Below are 15,399 nucleotides of genomic sequence, written 5' to 3' on the forward strand. Positions count from 1 at the left end.
AGAGTCGGAGTTTTTACACCCAATCTAGCTGGGTCCGGTCACATGAAGGGTTTTTCTCATTTGTCTGCATACCCGACTTGACCCCATTAATTTTACCTTTTTCTAAAAAAAATATGTTTTTTTTAGAGCCTCACAAAAACACATCCTTATAATCTTATTTATCTAGCTAATAATCTTTTATTTTTTCGTATTATATTTAAAAACTAATATTTTGAGAACTTTTAGAAATACGGGTTAACCCGTATTTTTTAAAAATTCAAATTATAATGGGGTTTATAATAGTTATATTTTTCTTCAAAAAAAAAGTAAAAGTCCCAGGTCAAGTATCGGTTGAGTGATGAATCGGGTGAGATTTTTATTTGTACTCGATGCAAGTGAAATTGGATCGGATTTTTTTTTATTTAATCGGTTTCGACTTTATCAAACCAACTAAAAAACAGATACTATAGAATTGGGTGATATTAAGATCATGCGGGTCGGGTCGGAAGAAATTGTCAGCAGTCATAACCACCACTTCGTTCTGTGGACCCCCATGTTATTTCGAAGCTTTTTGTCAATTTTAATCATCAAATTTATCGACTTTCACTGTTTTTGGCATCTGGGCACCATCAAAATCGAAACTTTAACCATTTTTGCCATCTGGGTACTTCCCTTCCTTGCTCTTCGATGCTGTCCCGTTTGATTCCATATAGAACTTATTCTTCAACCTTCGCTGCAGTATCTCAAATTTCCCATTTTTCACGTCTTGGACAAATACGCATAGCTCGAAAGATATTTGATGATTTGCAAGACAAAACAGTTACTTCTTGGAATGCAATTATGGCTGGTTACTTTCAAAACAAACGGCCGCGTGAAGCCCGGAAACTGTTTGATAAATTGCCTGAGACAAATACGATTTCATGGAATGGATTGGTTTCTGGTTACGTTCAGAATGGAATGATTTCTGAAGCGAGAAAAGTTTTTGATAAAATGCCTGAGAGGAATGTGGTTTCGTGGACAGCGATGATTAGAGGGTACGTGCAAGAGGGATTGATAGAGGAGGCTGAATTGTTGTTTTGGAGAATGCCGGAAAGGAATGGACTGTGATGTTAGGTGGTTTGATTGAAGATGGCCGTGTCGATGAGGCTAGACAACTTTTTGATATGATGCCCGTGAAGGATGTTGTTGCTAGCACTAATATGATTGATGGATTGTGTTCAGAAGGAAGGTTGATTGAAGCAAGAGAAATTTTTGATGAGATGCCTCCGAGGAATGTGGTTGTTTGGACTTCTATGATCAGTGGGTACGCAATGAAGAGTAAGGTGGATGTGACTAGGAAGTTGTTTGAAGTGATGCCGGATAAGAATGAGGTGACATGGACAGCGATGTTGACGGGGTATACGAGGAGTGGTAGGATTAATGAGGCTGCTGAACTTTTTAAGGAAATGCCTGTGAAACCGGTTGCTGCTTGTAATGAGATGATTATGGGGTTTGGGCTGGATGGGGAGGTGGGGAAAGCGAGGTTGGTGCTCGATCAAATGAGGGAGAAGGATGATGGGACATGGAGCACGATGATTAAGATTTATGAGAGAAAAGGATTTGAATTGGAAGCACTTGCTCTATTTAGTTTGATGCAAAGAGAAGGGGTTAGGCCAAGTTTCCCATCCGTCATAAAAGTTCTTTCTGTTTTTTTGTAGCTTGGCAAGTCTTGGTCATGGTAGACAGTTTCATTCACAGTTGGTAAGATCACAATTCGATATAGACATATACGTCTCTTCAGTTTTGATCACAATGTATATCAAGTGTGGTGATCTTGTGACAGCAAAAAAGGTGTTTGATAGGTTCTCTTCAAAGGATATTGTCATGTGGAATTCCATTATTGCTGGTTATGCGCAGCATGGTTTTGGAGAGAAAGCTTTAAAAGTTTTCCATGACATGTTCTCTTCAAGCATTGCACAGGATGAAATTACCTTTATTGGAGTTCTGTCAGCATGCAGTTACACTGGGAAGGTTAAAGAAGGGCTTGAAATTTTTGAGTCAATGAAATCAAAGTATCAAGTGGATCCAAAAACTGAACATTATGCTTGCATGGTTGATCTACTTGGCCGAGCAGGGAAGCTAAATGAGGCAATGAATTTGATTGAAAATATGCCTGTGGAAGCAGATGCTATTGTTTGGGGTGCTTTATTAGGTGCATGCAGAACCCATAAGAATTTGGATTTGGCAGAAATTGCAGCAAAGAAACTTCTACAGCTTGAACCTAACAATGCTGGGCCTACATCCTTCTATCAAACCTTTATGCATCCCAAAGTAGGTGGAAAGATGTTGTAGAATTGAGAAAAACAATGAGGGCGAGGAATTTGAGAAAATCGCCTGGTTGTAGTTAGATTGAAGTGGACAAGAAAGTGCACATATTCAGTGGGGGAGGTAGCACAAGCCATCCTGAGCATGAAATGATATTGAAAAAGTTGGGAAAATTAGGTGCGTTGTTAAGGGAAGCTGGATATTGTCCTGATGGTAGCTTTGTGATGCATGATGTTGATGAAGAAGAGAAGGTGCACAGCTTACGGGATCACAGTGAGAAATTGGCTGTTGCATATGGACTTCTGAAAGTGCCAGAAGGGATGCCTATTCGAGTGATGAAAAATCTTCGAGTCTGTGGGGATTGCCATTCAACAATTAAATTAATAGCTCAAGTAACTGGGAGAGAGATAATTTTGAGGGATACTAATAGATTCCATCACTTTAAGGATGGCTTGTGTTCTCGCAGTGACTAATGGTAATTACAAGCACCTTATTACTGGACGGATGCAGCTTTGGCTGGGCCTTTTGATGCCAAGATCAAGATGGCAACACTTCTTAGGCTCCTCCAGAGATTTTGGTGCCCAAAGATGTGGTATGGTGCAATCCTGAATTCAGATGCTAATGTCAACTATATTTCATATGAATGCTGATGAATAAACCAGCAACATCCTGACCGGAGCTCATAAAAGCCATAATGAAGTCCAGAGACGTAGTCATACATACCATTTTCTCCAGAAGACCAGAAAAAATTGAAGGAAAAACAATTTCAGAAGCTTTACACTTTAATTATCAAAGTCACGGATGTTGATGCATTGTTGCATCCTTCAAACCTTAGAGCAATCTCTACGTCCCCAGGCTTTGTGCCAGTGGAGGAACGATGGAATGTCTGTGCCTATTTCCTCACATTTGCAGTATTCAGTACATAAAGAACTGTCCTCCAATCAGCTAAATCAATAATTTATCAATGGAAGTTTGCAAGAAATAGAGTGCGGACAAGCAACCGCAAAGGATTGAAAAGCAGATGTTCTATGTTAGTTCTGGAATATGGCTTGTTGAGGGAGAAACTTCCAGCTTTTGTAGCATGCTAAATTCTTACATTAACATTCTAACTGAGAAAGGTTTCATGTTTTACTTGGGTTAAGTATTTTTTTTATATAAAATGTTTATTATTCCAACCAATTCAAGTAACGAGCTTCAAGTACTTCACATGTCCACTATCCCATGTACCAACATCTCCAGACACCTCTGCAGGTAATAAACACACTTGTCTCTACATCCAGGAGTAAAATTTATCTCAGGTGCTTGGGATACAAACTATTGTTGATTGACTTTTACAGGGAATTAAGAGATCATATATCTGGTATGCGTTTTGTATGTCTTTCTTTGAACTTGGAAGTGGTTTTTGCTGCAATAGCATAACTGAGTGACTTTTGCTCTTGAGCCAGAATAATAGAAATGCATTGCACGCGAACATAATTTCACAGAATATGTCAATGCTTGGATGCTTGATTGTTTATTGGTAGTGTAATCTGAGATGATGACTATAAAGTGGAAATAAACTCCTAATCCATCTTTTAATATTCTTGATGACCTTGAATATGAAAGATTCATCAATGTAAAAACAACAATATTACAAAAAAAAAAAAAATTGCAAAATTAAAGCCGACCCAACTGAACATACATGCAACCTTTTATTCAACACACACGACTGCTCTAACTCTGCTGCATCACATGTTTCATGCATCTTGAAAATACTACTCTGAAGCATATCATATCCCATGCACTGTATTTGACCTCCACAGTCAATACAAGGTAAGGTTCAGATCTAGTTCTTCTTTCTTCTCCTTTCCACATTCCTTATTTGAGGAACTTGGTTGAGATATGCGAGTGGATTCCGACCCTGGCTCCTCAAAATCTTCCAGTTGAAACTTTGGAGTCCATACAGGTGCGTGGGCTTTCTTTGCCTTCTTTGCTATCTTACATGCCTCCTGTTCTCGCAAACAGGTTCTCGAATACATGCGAGCATCTCTAAGCCTTCTTATTATCGCGAAGAACTTCTCAATTCTCTCGTCCTCATCGTCGTTTTCTTCTTCTTCAGAAAAAGTACTCAGCTTGTTTTTCCTTTCTTCCTCCATTTGCTTTGTTAGTGCTGTTTCACCGAACTTTTATGACACACACTATATATTAGTGGTTGATCAGTTACTGCCTTGTCACTGCAGGGTGACTGTAGTTGTATATTTATACAGCCCGGGTACAAAATCACAGAAAATATGTCATTCTAGTGGGGACATAGACCTGCTGGAGGTTGTGATGCCTTTTAATTTGGTCCAGTGAAGGTGACCGAAGTGAATCAACTAGGATGCTTTCTTTCAAAGCTGCTATTAACTAGTGCTTGATCATATACGTCATAGGATTGCATCAGTCAAGAATCTTTTTCCTGTAAATTTTCTGTCAGCTTTGATAACTGTCTTTGTTGTATCTGTTGAGCTCTATGATATCTGAAACTGTACCTGTTAGTGGCCAAGTACTTCGATCCTCAAAAGATTTTATCTTCGGAAATGCTAATGAATGAGAATCATGATTTTTTAAGCAGATAATCTTGTGATGAGACAAGTATCTACGAAAAAACAACAATAATAATAAAAAAAGTTGCTTTAGGCAAATGGCATCAATTATTAGAGGTGAATGCAAGGCTGCCCCGACAAAAAAAAAAAAGAAGGCTGGTTTAAGCAAATGGCATAAATTATTAGAGGCAACTGTGCAGCTTGGCAAGGTAAAAGCCTCCTCTAGATGATCATTAAAGAAAAGTTTTTTACTTTGCCTGGAATAAATTTATTATGAAAGGCTTGACAAGCTGTAAAGCCTGCACACCAATTTGCCTTCCACAACGTTCTTCCAAATTTCCAATGATGCTGCCCATAGAGTTACAGCCTACCGTTCAGTCTAGTCACAAATTTCGCAGAACGGCCCTCATTCAGCCACGTTCCCAGGTCAACAGGTTGTGAAATCAATCAAGTAGGTGGGGGGTTGATTTAATAGATGAATTATAGAAAAATATTTAGGCTGTCGCTTTTTTTTTTAAAAGTAGCTTTCAAAAAATTATTTTTAATTTTTTTTAATATTTGTTTTTCATTAAAAAAAATTAGTTAATGAAAAAAATTTTCCAACCAAAAAAATTTAACTTGATTTTTAAAAAAATATTTTTCTAAAAAATTTAAACGAAAAATACTTTTTAAAAATTGTAAAAAATTTAAAAATATTATATTATTTTTTGATTATATCAAATTTGATTCTCAAACTTTTCATCGTTATATATATTTTATTTTGAATATTTAATTTTTAATTTTATTTTTATATTAATTTTATTCATCACTTTTATAATTGTTATTTGCTTTTTTCTTATTATTTTTTATTGAAATTTTTTATCTATCAAATCTAATCCTCATTCTTTTGATTGTTACTTATTTTATTTGAAATAATTTATGAAATGTTAATTATTATTATTTTAATTTTTTTATCTTTTATTTTTTTTATTTTTTAGATTTGATCTCTATTATTTTGATTATTATTTATTTTATTTGAGATAATTTATGAAATTATATTTTTTTTCAATTTCATTCTCATTCAACTTTTTAATTTGTAAGATTTGTTCTTCATTATTTTAATAAACTTGAAAAAAATAAAACATTAATAAGTTACTTTCCAACTTATTTTTTATGATATAACTAAATACTAGAAAATATTTTTCAACTTATTTTTCATTACACTATCAAATATCATAAAATAATTTACTTTTTTGGAATCTATTTTCTCAAAATTTATTAAAAAAAAATTATTTTTTGACAAACAAACAGATCTTAACATGTATAAATATATTAATTTTAATATTATATCGCAAGTTTATTCATGGTCAATTAGTAACTGTGTGTGTGAAAAGAAAAGCGGGAAAGGGTTCAAATCCCTTATTTTTGTATTTTTTTTACTAGCCAACTAGCTAGCCAAAGTTCGAATAGAATTCCAAGTCAGTCAATTTATAATAATAATAATAATAATAATAATAAAGAATACAAGAGCATATTGTGAACGTATTTAATAGAATATATTAAACATTATATCAATTAATAAATCTTAAAAAGAGATCTTAATGCTAATTAGAAATTAAGATTAAAAGTTGAAAAATTAAAATGTATGAAATATTTGATCTTGAGTTGTGGGGTGTTTTTTAAATTTTTTTATTTAATTTTATAACAATAAAAATAGATTTTATAAAAACTTATAATTTAAATTCTTTAAGAATAAATGCATTTTCTTAATATGAATTCTCTTTTTTTTTATTAATGTATTTTTTAACAAAAAAAATGCACCTCTTTTAGCTATGTTATTTATTGCATAAAAACTAAAAGTAATAAAAATAAATAAATAAAAATGCAACAATAAAAAATAAGAATAAAAAAGATATCTCTTTAATAAAAACTCATTTTCCTTATTAATGAATTCTTCTTCTTTCTTTTTTTATCAATAGTACTTTTTTTATAATAAAAACTTATAATAATCTTAAAAAAAAGTTATGATAAGAAAAAAGAGATGAATTGATCATTTTGACACAAATATATTTAAATAATAAATTTGAGAAAAAATATATAAAAAATAGATATTTCATCTATATTGAATATGAAAAGTTAATATATAATTATTCAAAAAATAATTGTTAATATCATCATAAATTATTTGGAAATATAATTGAATAATTATTTAAACACCATTTTAATAAATTTGAAGGTCTAAGCACGCATGTGTTGAAATGAACGAATGGCACATCATCCATTTAGACAGATGACGCCTTATATAATCTACTAGGGTCACCACTCGGGGGCTTTGGTTATTAAAAAATCAAAATCTAAGTTTTTTTTTATCCTAAAATCAAATTTAAACTATTTTTTCAATTAAAAACATGAAAAAGAAATCTCATAAACTTTTAAAACTTAATTTCTAGCTACAAAACATATTTTAATAAATTTAAAAACTCAAAGTTAAAAAAAAAAAAACTTCTAAAGCTTAATTTTTTTTTCTCAATATTATTGAAAGTCAAAACCATCTTTATTGAATTTCTTTTTAAAGCATAATCATAAACATAAAAATTAAAACTATTGGTAGTCAAAATCCAGCCACTTCAGAGTTTTCTCTCTCATTAGATTTTTCAATGGTTTTTTTTCTTTTCTCTTAAAATCAAGGGATTAAAACATAAAAAAATAAAGTTTAGAATCAAAATAAAAAATCTAAAATTAAAAACACCTAAATATAAATAAATTAAAAATTAATGAAAATATAGTATTCCGCACCTATTGAACAATGAATGCGGGGAATAGGTGTTACTTGTTGCCAACGTTAATTTTAGTTGCTGTTTGTTTAATTTTATTACTATAATCTAAAATTCTCTGTTAATGTAAAATTGTCATGTCATTTAACTCTGGAATAATCTGACTCCTTCAACACATGATAGCATAATTTTTGAGGACCAAATTGAAAGAGAATAAAGTTAGAATATTACCAAGTAAAAAAGAAAAGAAAATTCGAGAGACATAGAACGAAAATGTGGTAAATGAGCAATGCTATGAATAATGAAGTGTGAGAGAATAAGCAATGTTTATATAGTAAAACACTTATATGTTTTAGTTTTTTTTATTATTATTATTAATATTAATTTATTTTTTTTGTTAGAAATTGACCGGGTCATAACTATGTCTGAAACTAGGCTTTGTTGTTGTTTGTTGGAGAAAAAAAAGAGTATATTCTTCTGAACTGTCTCAAACCTATTTCAAATACACAAGATGAGTTCGTCGATCAAGATGACCTGGTGTCTCCACTTCAACCAGTGAGGTCATCCCATCACTTGTGTAAGAACATCAACCTTAAAAAGAAAATCTTATTAATCTCATAGATCCAAACAAGCAGAGAGGCAGGATACAAAATATGTTTTCGATAAATTCCGCACATCGATCACATGGAAATGCTGACCAGTATTACAGTTTACATGTTGTATTGATCCTAGCTTTCATTGTAAGAGCTTCTCAACATGCAAGAAGAGAAAAGGGAGTGGTGTGGGTGGGGTGGGGTGGGGTGGGGGATGGCGGAGGAGGCCAACTACCCTCTACAAAGAAAGTTTTAGGTCCAAGCCAGTGCCTTCTTCTCCCTCGTCCCCTTTCTCTTCTTCCTTGCTCTTGGAAGGACCGGCTGCTGCCTGACTATCATTGCCATCCTCCAAGAAATCTTCTGGCAGAAATGATGGATGCCAAGCCACGCTAACCTTCACTTCTCCAACTTTCCTGATCTCCTCTCTCTCTTTAAATATTCTATTTGAGTTTCTTCTCATTTGATCATGCATTTGTTTTGTACTTCTCAGCAAAGCAAAGAACTTCTCCATCTTCTCTTCCTCTTCCTCTTCTTCATCATCATCATCTTCCTTTCCCTTTGCTTCTTCTTCAACATACTCCATCTTCCTCTTCTTTGCTTCCCTCTCCATGCCAAGCTAGCTAGCTATTTCCCCCAACAAAAACAAATATCAAAGAGAGAAGCATAAGCACATGCAGTAGACCATAGAGTGTCTCTTATTGTATAATGTTTGATGGGTTAAACCAAACCACATACTACACTTGCATTATAACCACTCTAGAGACCGTGTTAGCTGACTCTATGTAGAGAGTCACCGTATGCCTGCATCACAAGAAGTATTTTACAGAAATGGGCTTGGCTTTTCATGTTTGATTTTGAATGTGAAAGCATCTACCCATACATAAACAATTGTTTAAGACTTGATTGGTGCGAACTTTAGTTTCAATGTACAAAAGCTGATTTAAAATTACCTCATCATTAAGGCCTAATAAAATTTTGATTTGAATTCTGGCAAAAGCAACTGAAAACCACAATGAGTCCTCTGTTTTATTCTGGAAAGATAGGTTGTAGTTGGAGTGGATACTACGGATGGAAAAGAATAATTAATGGCAATAACGTCATGATGCTGTGTTGCATACCGCAGAAAGGTGATGCAAGCACCATGACATAATCATATTGTCATTCTGGTGGAGTTTCCGATAGGGGGCCTGCCTGACTTCTTCTTCTTTTTTTTGTAAGAATGGCCTATATTTAATTAACACCTTACAAAACTAATGTCTTTGTCGTTTGTTTTCCTTCATTACTTGTTCTATGTTCATCGCAATAATCTATCACAGCGGCAATTAATCTATTATTGTCATAGTGATGTCATATGGATGATCTCACACCACTTTAAGGTACAATTGATGGTTGTCATCCTCCACGTAGGGCTTGAGAATAACATGTAATTTATAGCATATTAACAAGTTGGGCTTGGACTTCTTTCAAGTTTCAACCGAATCAAAGCTGAAAGTCTTGAGGAGCCAGGACACCACCATGAAATTGAATTATACTGACCAAGTATTCTGTCGGTGTAAAAGCAGCTATTTATTTGTCAGTAAAAATATATTCGATGGATTTACTGTAGTAACCATTTCGTCACCTAGTGTCGTTGGAATATTTTTTATCGGTGATGAAAATATACGACAATCAATTTTTGTCAGTATATCGATCAAAAAATATTTTCGACGGACTTCTGATAGGTAACTCATTGATAATGTATAGCGTCCTTTCAATGAATTAATACCCAATAGGATAATCGACAATTATGTTCTATGTCATATGGGTGATTCTATCTATCTATATCAAAACATTTAATAACTCTGTATAATTCTTTTTTTTTTATGAAAACTATCAAAAGATTTAAAAGTTTACTTATAATAAATAAACGTCTCCACTCCTCAGTTGTTCATAAACTGTTATACTTTTTTTTTTATCCTCCTATATATGTGTTTTTAAAAGTGGATTCGCACCCAAGATATATAACTTGCAAAATAAATCACTAATTAAACATTATCACAAATAATAACTATCATTTTAAAAAAATACTTAAAATTAAAATAAACTCTCATACCAAATGTCTTGCATAATTATTAAAAGGAAGAGACCTTATGGTATACTCGTTAATGAGACCATGAGTTTTCTTGTTTCTGTTTGAGGACCCCTCCATGAACGCCTCCTAAAATTATAGTTATTAAACTCGATCTAGGGTTCGACCGGGCTAAGGAGTTGGGTCCCAGGTTACACGGGTTGACCCGGGTCAACCCGAATTAACCTGGAAAAATTAAAAATATATGTATATTTAAAGTTTTAATTAATATTTCATATGAAGAATTAAGAAATAATTCATGTGAATGTAGGTTATATATGTTGTAAATAATGAAGTTTAAAAGATTATTTCAAAAGGTTTTTTTATCCCGCATCGAAAAGATACTATGTTATCCTTTTAAGCTGAAATATTTAAACCAAAAGGTTTGTTATCCCACATTGAAAAAACATAACTTTTTTGTTGTGAATATAAAGTATATATACTAAAAAGTTTCAAATCTCAAATTGAAAAAATAAAGCATTCTTCTATTATTTATATATTGAACTTTGAAAATGGTTAATAACCAACTAAAAAATATATATATAAAAGAGGTCTTTGGCTAAGACAAAAAACACATTTGAAAAAAAAAAAGTTTTTACCTAGGTTTGTCGGGTCATCAGGGTCATGAGTTAACCTGGCAGGTCAACTAGGTTTTGCCGAGTTTTTGCTCGTGCCGGTCTTTAACCTTACCTGAACTGATTCATCCACCAGGATGACTGGGCCCCGGGTCAACCTATCAAACCGGTTCGGGTTTAATAACTATGCTTAAAACCCTTCTGCATGAAGAACTCTAAATATCTCTCCCATTTACTCTTATTGATAAGGAAAGGTCTACAAGTCTTCCACTTCTCAAAGTCATTTGAATATGCATATCTCCTAACATAAGTGTGCATATCTCCTAACATAAGTGTGCGCATCATACTGGAAATCACATAACCTAGTTCAAAAATTTATTAAATAAAAATATATAATGAAAAATAGTTATAATTTATCAAAAAAATATTACTTTACACATTAAAACTTACATAGGATTATATATATACTAACCTTAAACTTCCTCCACCAAGCCTCAACCACGGGAATCCATTTAGGATGCTCTTTAAGCTGGCCAATGAAATAAGAGCACTTTCATCATCAATGTAATCATTCACACATCTTTTATATTTGTAAACCTAAAAATCAATTAATTAATGATTGATTATATAAACACGTAATCATTAATTTAATGTTGTATTTAAATATTTCTTGCATGCTTAAATCGGGCTTGCATTACATTATTAACTTGCAAGAATAAGGATCTCTACCAGATGGGACGTCAGATCTGCGATCCATATTTGAAGAGCCTGCGTAGTTAGGATATGCATTTGGTGCCTTCATAATCGACACCTAAATGCATCACAGCCTTGGGAACACCATTGCTTGACAATGCAAAACCACTCCATTTCAACCATAAACTTTTCATCGGCATCTAAACAATATAACTAAATAATTAAGAATAATCAATTAAATTTTCAATATGTGATTTATATTTTTTTTTTGTTTTAGTCCATCTATCCATTTAAAATAAATTTTGGCAGCACCCCCTACACGGAGCCTTACCTAAATTTGAAAAAAAATAATACTAACAACTGAATACAACAAACCAAATTATCACCCACAAGCTGAGCATTTTAAAAACATGAATCAAAAGTACTGAAAACAAAGAAAATGATAACACAATCCATTAAGCACATAAGTAATTTAGAAACAATAGCATCATAAGAACCCATTTCTACATCAATAGTCACCTCTTTTTATATAGAAAAAAGGCAGAGTCTAAAGTATTAACTAGTGAACCAATAATGTTTGCACATTTTCAATATGATTGTAAGATTACCACCATATAAATTAGTACATCTAGAAAAAGGATGGCATCCATGTACCATAATGTTCAATGCAATTTTAATAATAAAAATGCTCGATTAAAGTTACACCAACTACTTTTTTCCAAGTTATGTTACCATTTATATTTAACAAGTTCCATTTCTCATCCTATGTATCATCATTTAATATCATGGGATAATAAGAGAGCGTGTTGAAGCCAATCTATGAGTGTCATACCACTATAAAGATCACATAAACAAATTCATGAAACTAAACATGTTTCAACATAAACTAAAATGCTTAAAAACAAGACAATACCTAAACTTTAATAATAAAGAATCTTCAAGAAAATTCTAAAGTGAAATAAATAAAAAAGAAAAAATAATACATATTGTGAGAGGAGAGAGAGAAAGAGAATAGAAGGGGAGAAAGATGAGATTGTAAGGGAAATGGGGAAAAGTTAAAGATTGCCTTGATATATCTAGGTTTAAACATCACCAATAAAAATTTTCATCGGTGAGTCCTTTGATCATTAACCACGTCACCACATCACTAACAGGTTAACTGATATAAGAGTTTAAAGTCGTAAGTAAATTCATAAGTAATTTTAAAAAAATTAGAATTCTTTTGAACATCCTTAAATTCACCAATGAAATTTCATTTGTCGATAAATCTGTTAGTGAAGCAAACCATTTGAATTCTTGCTCAGGCTCTATAATTCTCTAATGTTTTTAACTTTCATTGGTAAATTAAACTTTCTAAATTCTTACCCAAACTCTCTGTAATTCTCCAAAGTTATTAACTTATATTGGTAAATCTGTCGATAAATTAAAATTGTTGAATCCTTCCCTAAACTCTCTGTAATTCTCCGATGAATTTATTGTTTACCGATGAGTCCATTAATGAAGTTATATTTGAAGATTTATTAAATGGTAGTTAGTTAATAATTTATTAATGTTATTTATTAGTGATTCCATCAATAAATTTATTGTAATTTATTATATATATATATATATATATATATATATATTAGATATAATCCCTATCAAATCTAATTAAGCAGTAGTAACAGGTGTATTCATAACTTATTCAACAACAACAATAATAAATGCTTGATAAATATAGAAAGTACAATGCATTATACAATGACAATAAATATGTTATTGCATAATGATGTTTTACAACTAAAATCAGTTCAGATCCACTCTTTAGTCTAAATCTCTATCATCTTCATGTCCATCATCTTCTTTGTTGAACTTAAATTGTTCGATTATTTCATCTTTATCAACTTCTGTATTTTCAATTATACTCAATATATCATTTAACTCATCAATATCAAAATGAACATAAGTATTCTCTGTTACAAGAAAATGTAAATCTTCTTCTAACTCAGTAGATGAAATAACTCAAAAAAGATCAACTAACTCATCTAGTTGAAATATATCTTTTCCCTTAATTACTTTCTCAATACCATCATGAACAACTTGGATATGACTCCTAGGTTTAGTTTTCATAATGAATAACCGATTATTTTTATTATGATCATTTCTAAAGGAAGGAGTGTAATTGTGATATACTTGTTGATTGTAAGACAAACATCTATATTCCTAACTAGACTGTAAGATTAAGTATGATTGTAGATAATTAAGAACATGGATTTTGGCCTCATATACATCTTCAGAGCCAAATTATAAACTGTTAGTATGACTAGCCAACAAAATATGGTGCAATAAATGACTTAAATGGATTAAATCTATTTGTACACAAATCAAGATACATGTTTTGTGGTTCCATTAAAAACTAAGGATGCCCCTATTAAACTGTTTACAAGCTTTATCATTACAAGGGTGCACCATGACTTCATCCTTCGCATCATGTGAATGATACCATGTCATATGCTTAGATGTATTCGGAGATATAAATAACCTTTGTAGCCTAGGAGTGATTGAGAAGTGTCTCATTTTTTTATATGCAACAAGTGTCCTTCCCCTACTCATATTGGGTTTATATAAAGCATGCCCACAAGTTTTGCACTCGGTTAAATTTATATCTTTACCATAGTGCAACATGTAGAAATTTGGCACATATCTATTTTTTGGTATCCTGTGCCAAAGGATTTCATCATGAATTTTGCAGTATAGAAGTTCTTTTTCAGCCTATTTCCTTAAGGTAAAATGCTTTTTACTCATTTAATTATGCTATCATAACCGGCCTCGCTCATAACATAATCAAAGTTGACGGTAAACACTCGTGCAATGATTGATAATTTACTGTGATTTGTGCATTCATCTCATAATTGTTACTCAGAATCTTTTAGAAATTCAAGAAACCTAGTTGCATCTATATTTGGTTCTTTATCTACATGTGAACCTTCACATGAATAACTATGATTTAGTTCTATTACATATATCACCATACTCCTATAACGATTACTATTATCATATATAACTTTATGTATGTTATTAGAACTAGATGTTGAGCCAACAATTATTTCTAACATGGTTTTGTAAGGAATATATAGTTCTTTGTGTGCAAACCAACATAAGTATTTCTCAATAAACTATTTTTAAGAAGATGCATCAACTCTACATCTAATTGGCAGAAATTTTTATTTTTACACTCCACACATGGACATCTAATTTCGCTTTAACTAATATTCTTCAAATTTAAAAGTGTAAAATTAATAAAACCCTCCATCCCTTTACAATAATCTTCCCTATACAACTTTTGATGTGAATCTTGATACATTTAAGAATGATCATTCATTACTTAGGAAACTTATATAGAATAATAATGACAACATTTCTAAATAATATAACAATTAATTTAAAATTCAACTTTGGTAATTAAAAATGAATTCACAATGTAATAACCAATTATTATTTTTGTATAAAAATGTAATGATATGTCAAAATATTAACTAAATAAATCCAACTAACAATAATTAATTGGTACCCAACTAATTATCTATCATTTTTTCAATTCAAACTTATTCAATCTAAATTATTATAATTTAATTTTTATCAATTCCATAAAAAATTAATTTCCCTAAAATCTCCAACATAACAATAAAATTGACAAAAAATGATAGTTATTTATAATACATATAAGTTACAAAATAAATTTCATCAAATTACAAACAAATTCAAATTTTCTCAAATTAAAAACAAACTCGTACATACAAATCAAATTTTAATTCTATATGAAAAGGTTGTAAAATACTTAAATATACAAGC

At 31.5% G+C, this 15,399-nt stretch overlaps 1 protein-coding gene and 1 pseudogene across 1 annotated transcript; one reads left to right on the forward strand and one right to left on the reverse strand.

Moving 5' to 3' along the window:
• The first annotated feature begins 347 nt into the window (after positions 1-347).
• Positions 348-3,484, forward strand: LOC133693864 (pentatricopeptide repeat-containing protein At1g56690, mitochondrial-like; annotated as a pseudogene).
• A 348-nt stretch (positions 3,485-3,832) lies between these two features.
• Positions 3,833-4,567, reverse strand: LOC133693865 (NRR repressor homolog 1-like). The gene has a single exon (XM_062115221.1). The coding sequence runs from the start codon at positions 4,416-4,418 to the stop codon at positions 4,086-4,088; it is 333 nt and encodes a 110-aa protein (XP_061971205.1). The 5' UTR covers positions 4,419-4,567; the 3' UTR covers positions 3,833-4,085.
• Between the last annotated feature and the right edge of the window lie 10,832 nt (positions 4,568-15,399).

This window comes from Populus nigra, chromosome 5, assembly GCF_951802175.1.
Source record: "Populus nigra chromosome 5, ddPopNigr1.1, whole genome shotgun sequence".
In the NCBI taxonomy this organism is placed as follows: Eukaryota; Viridiplantae; Streptophyta; class Magnoliopsida; order Malpighiales; family Salicaceae; genus Populus; species Populus nigra.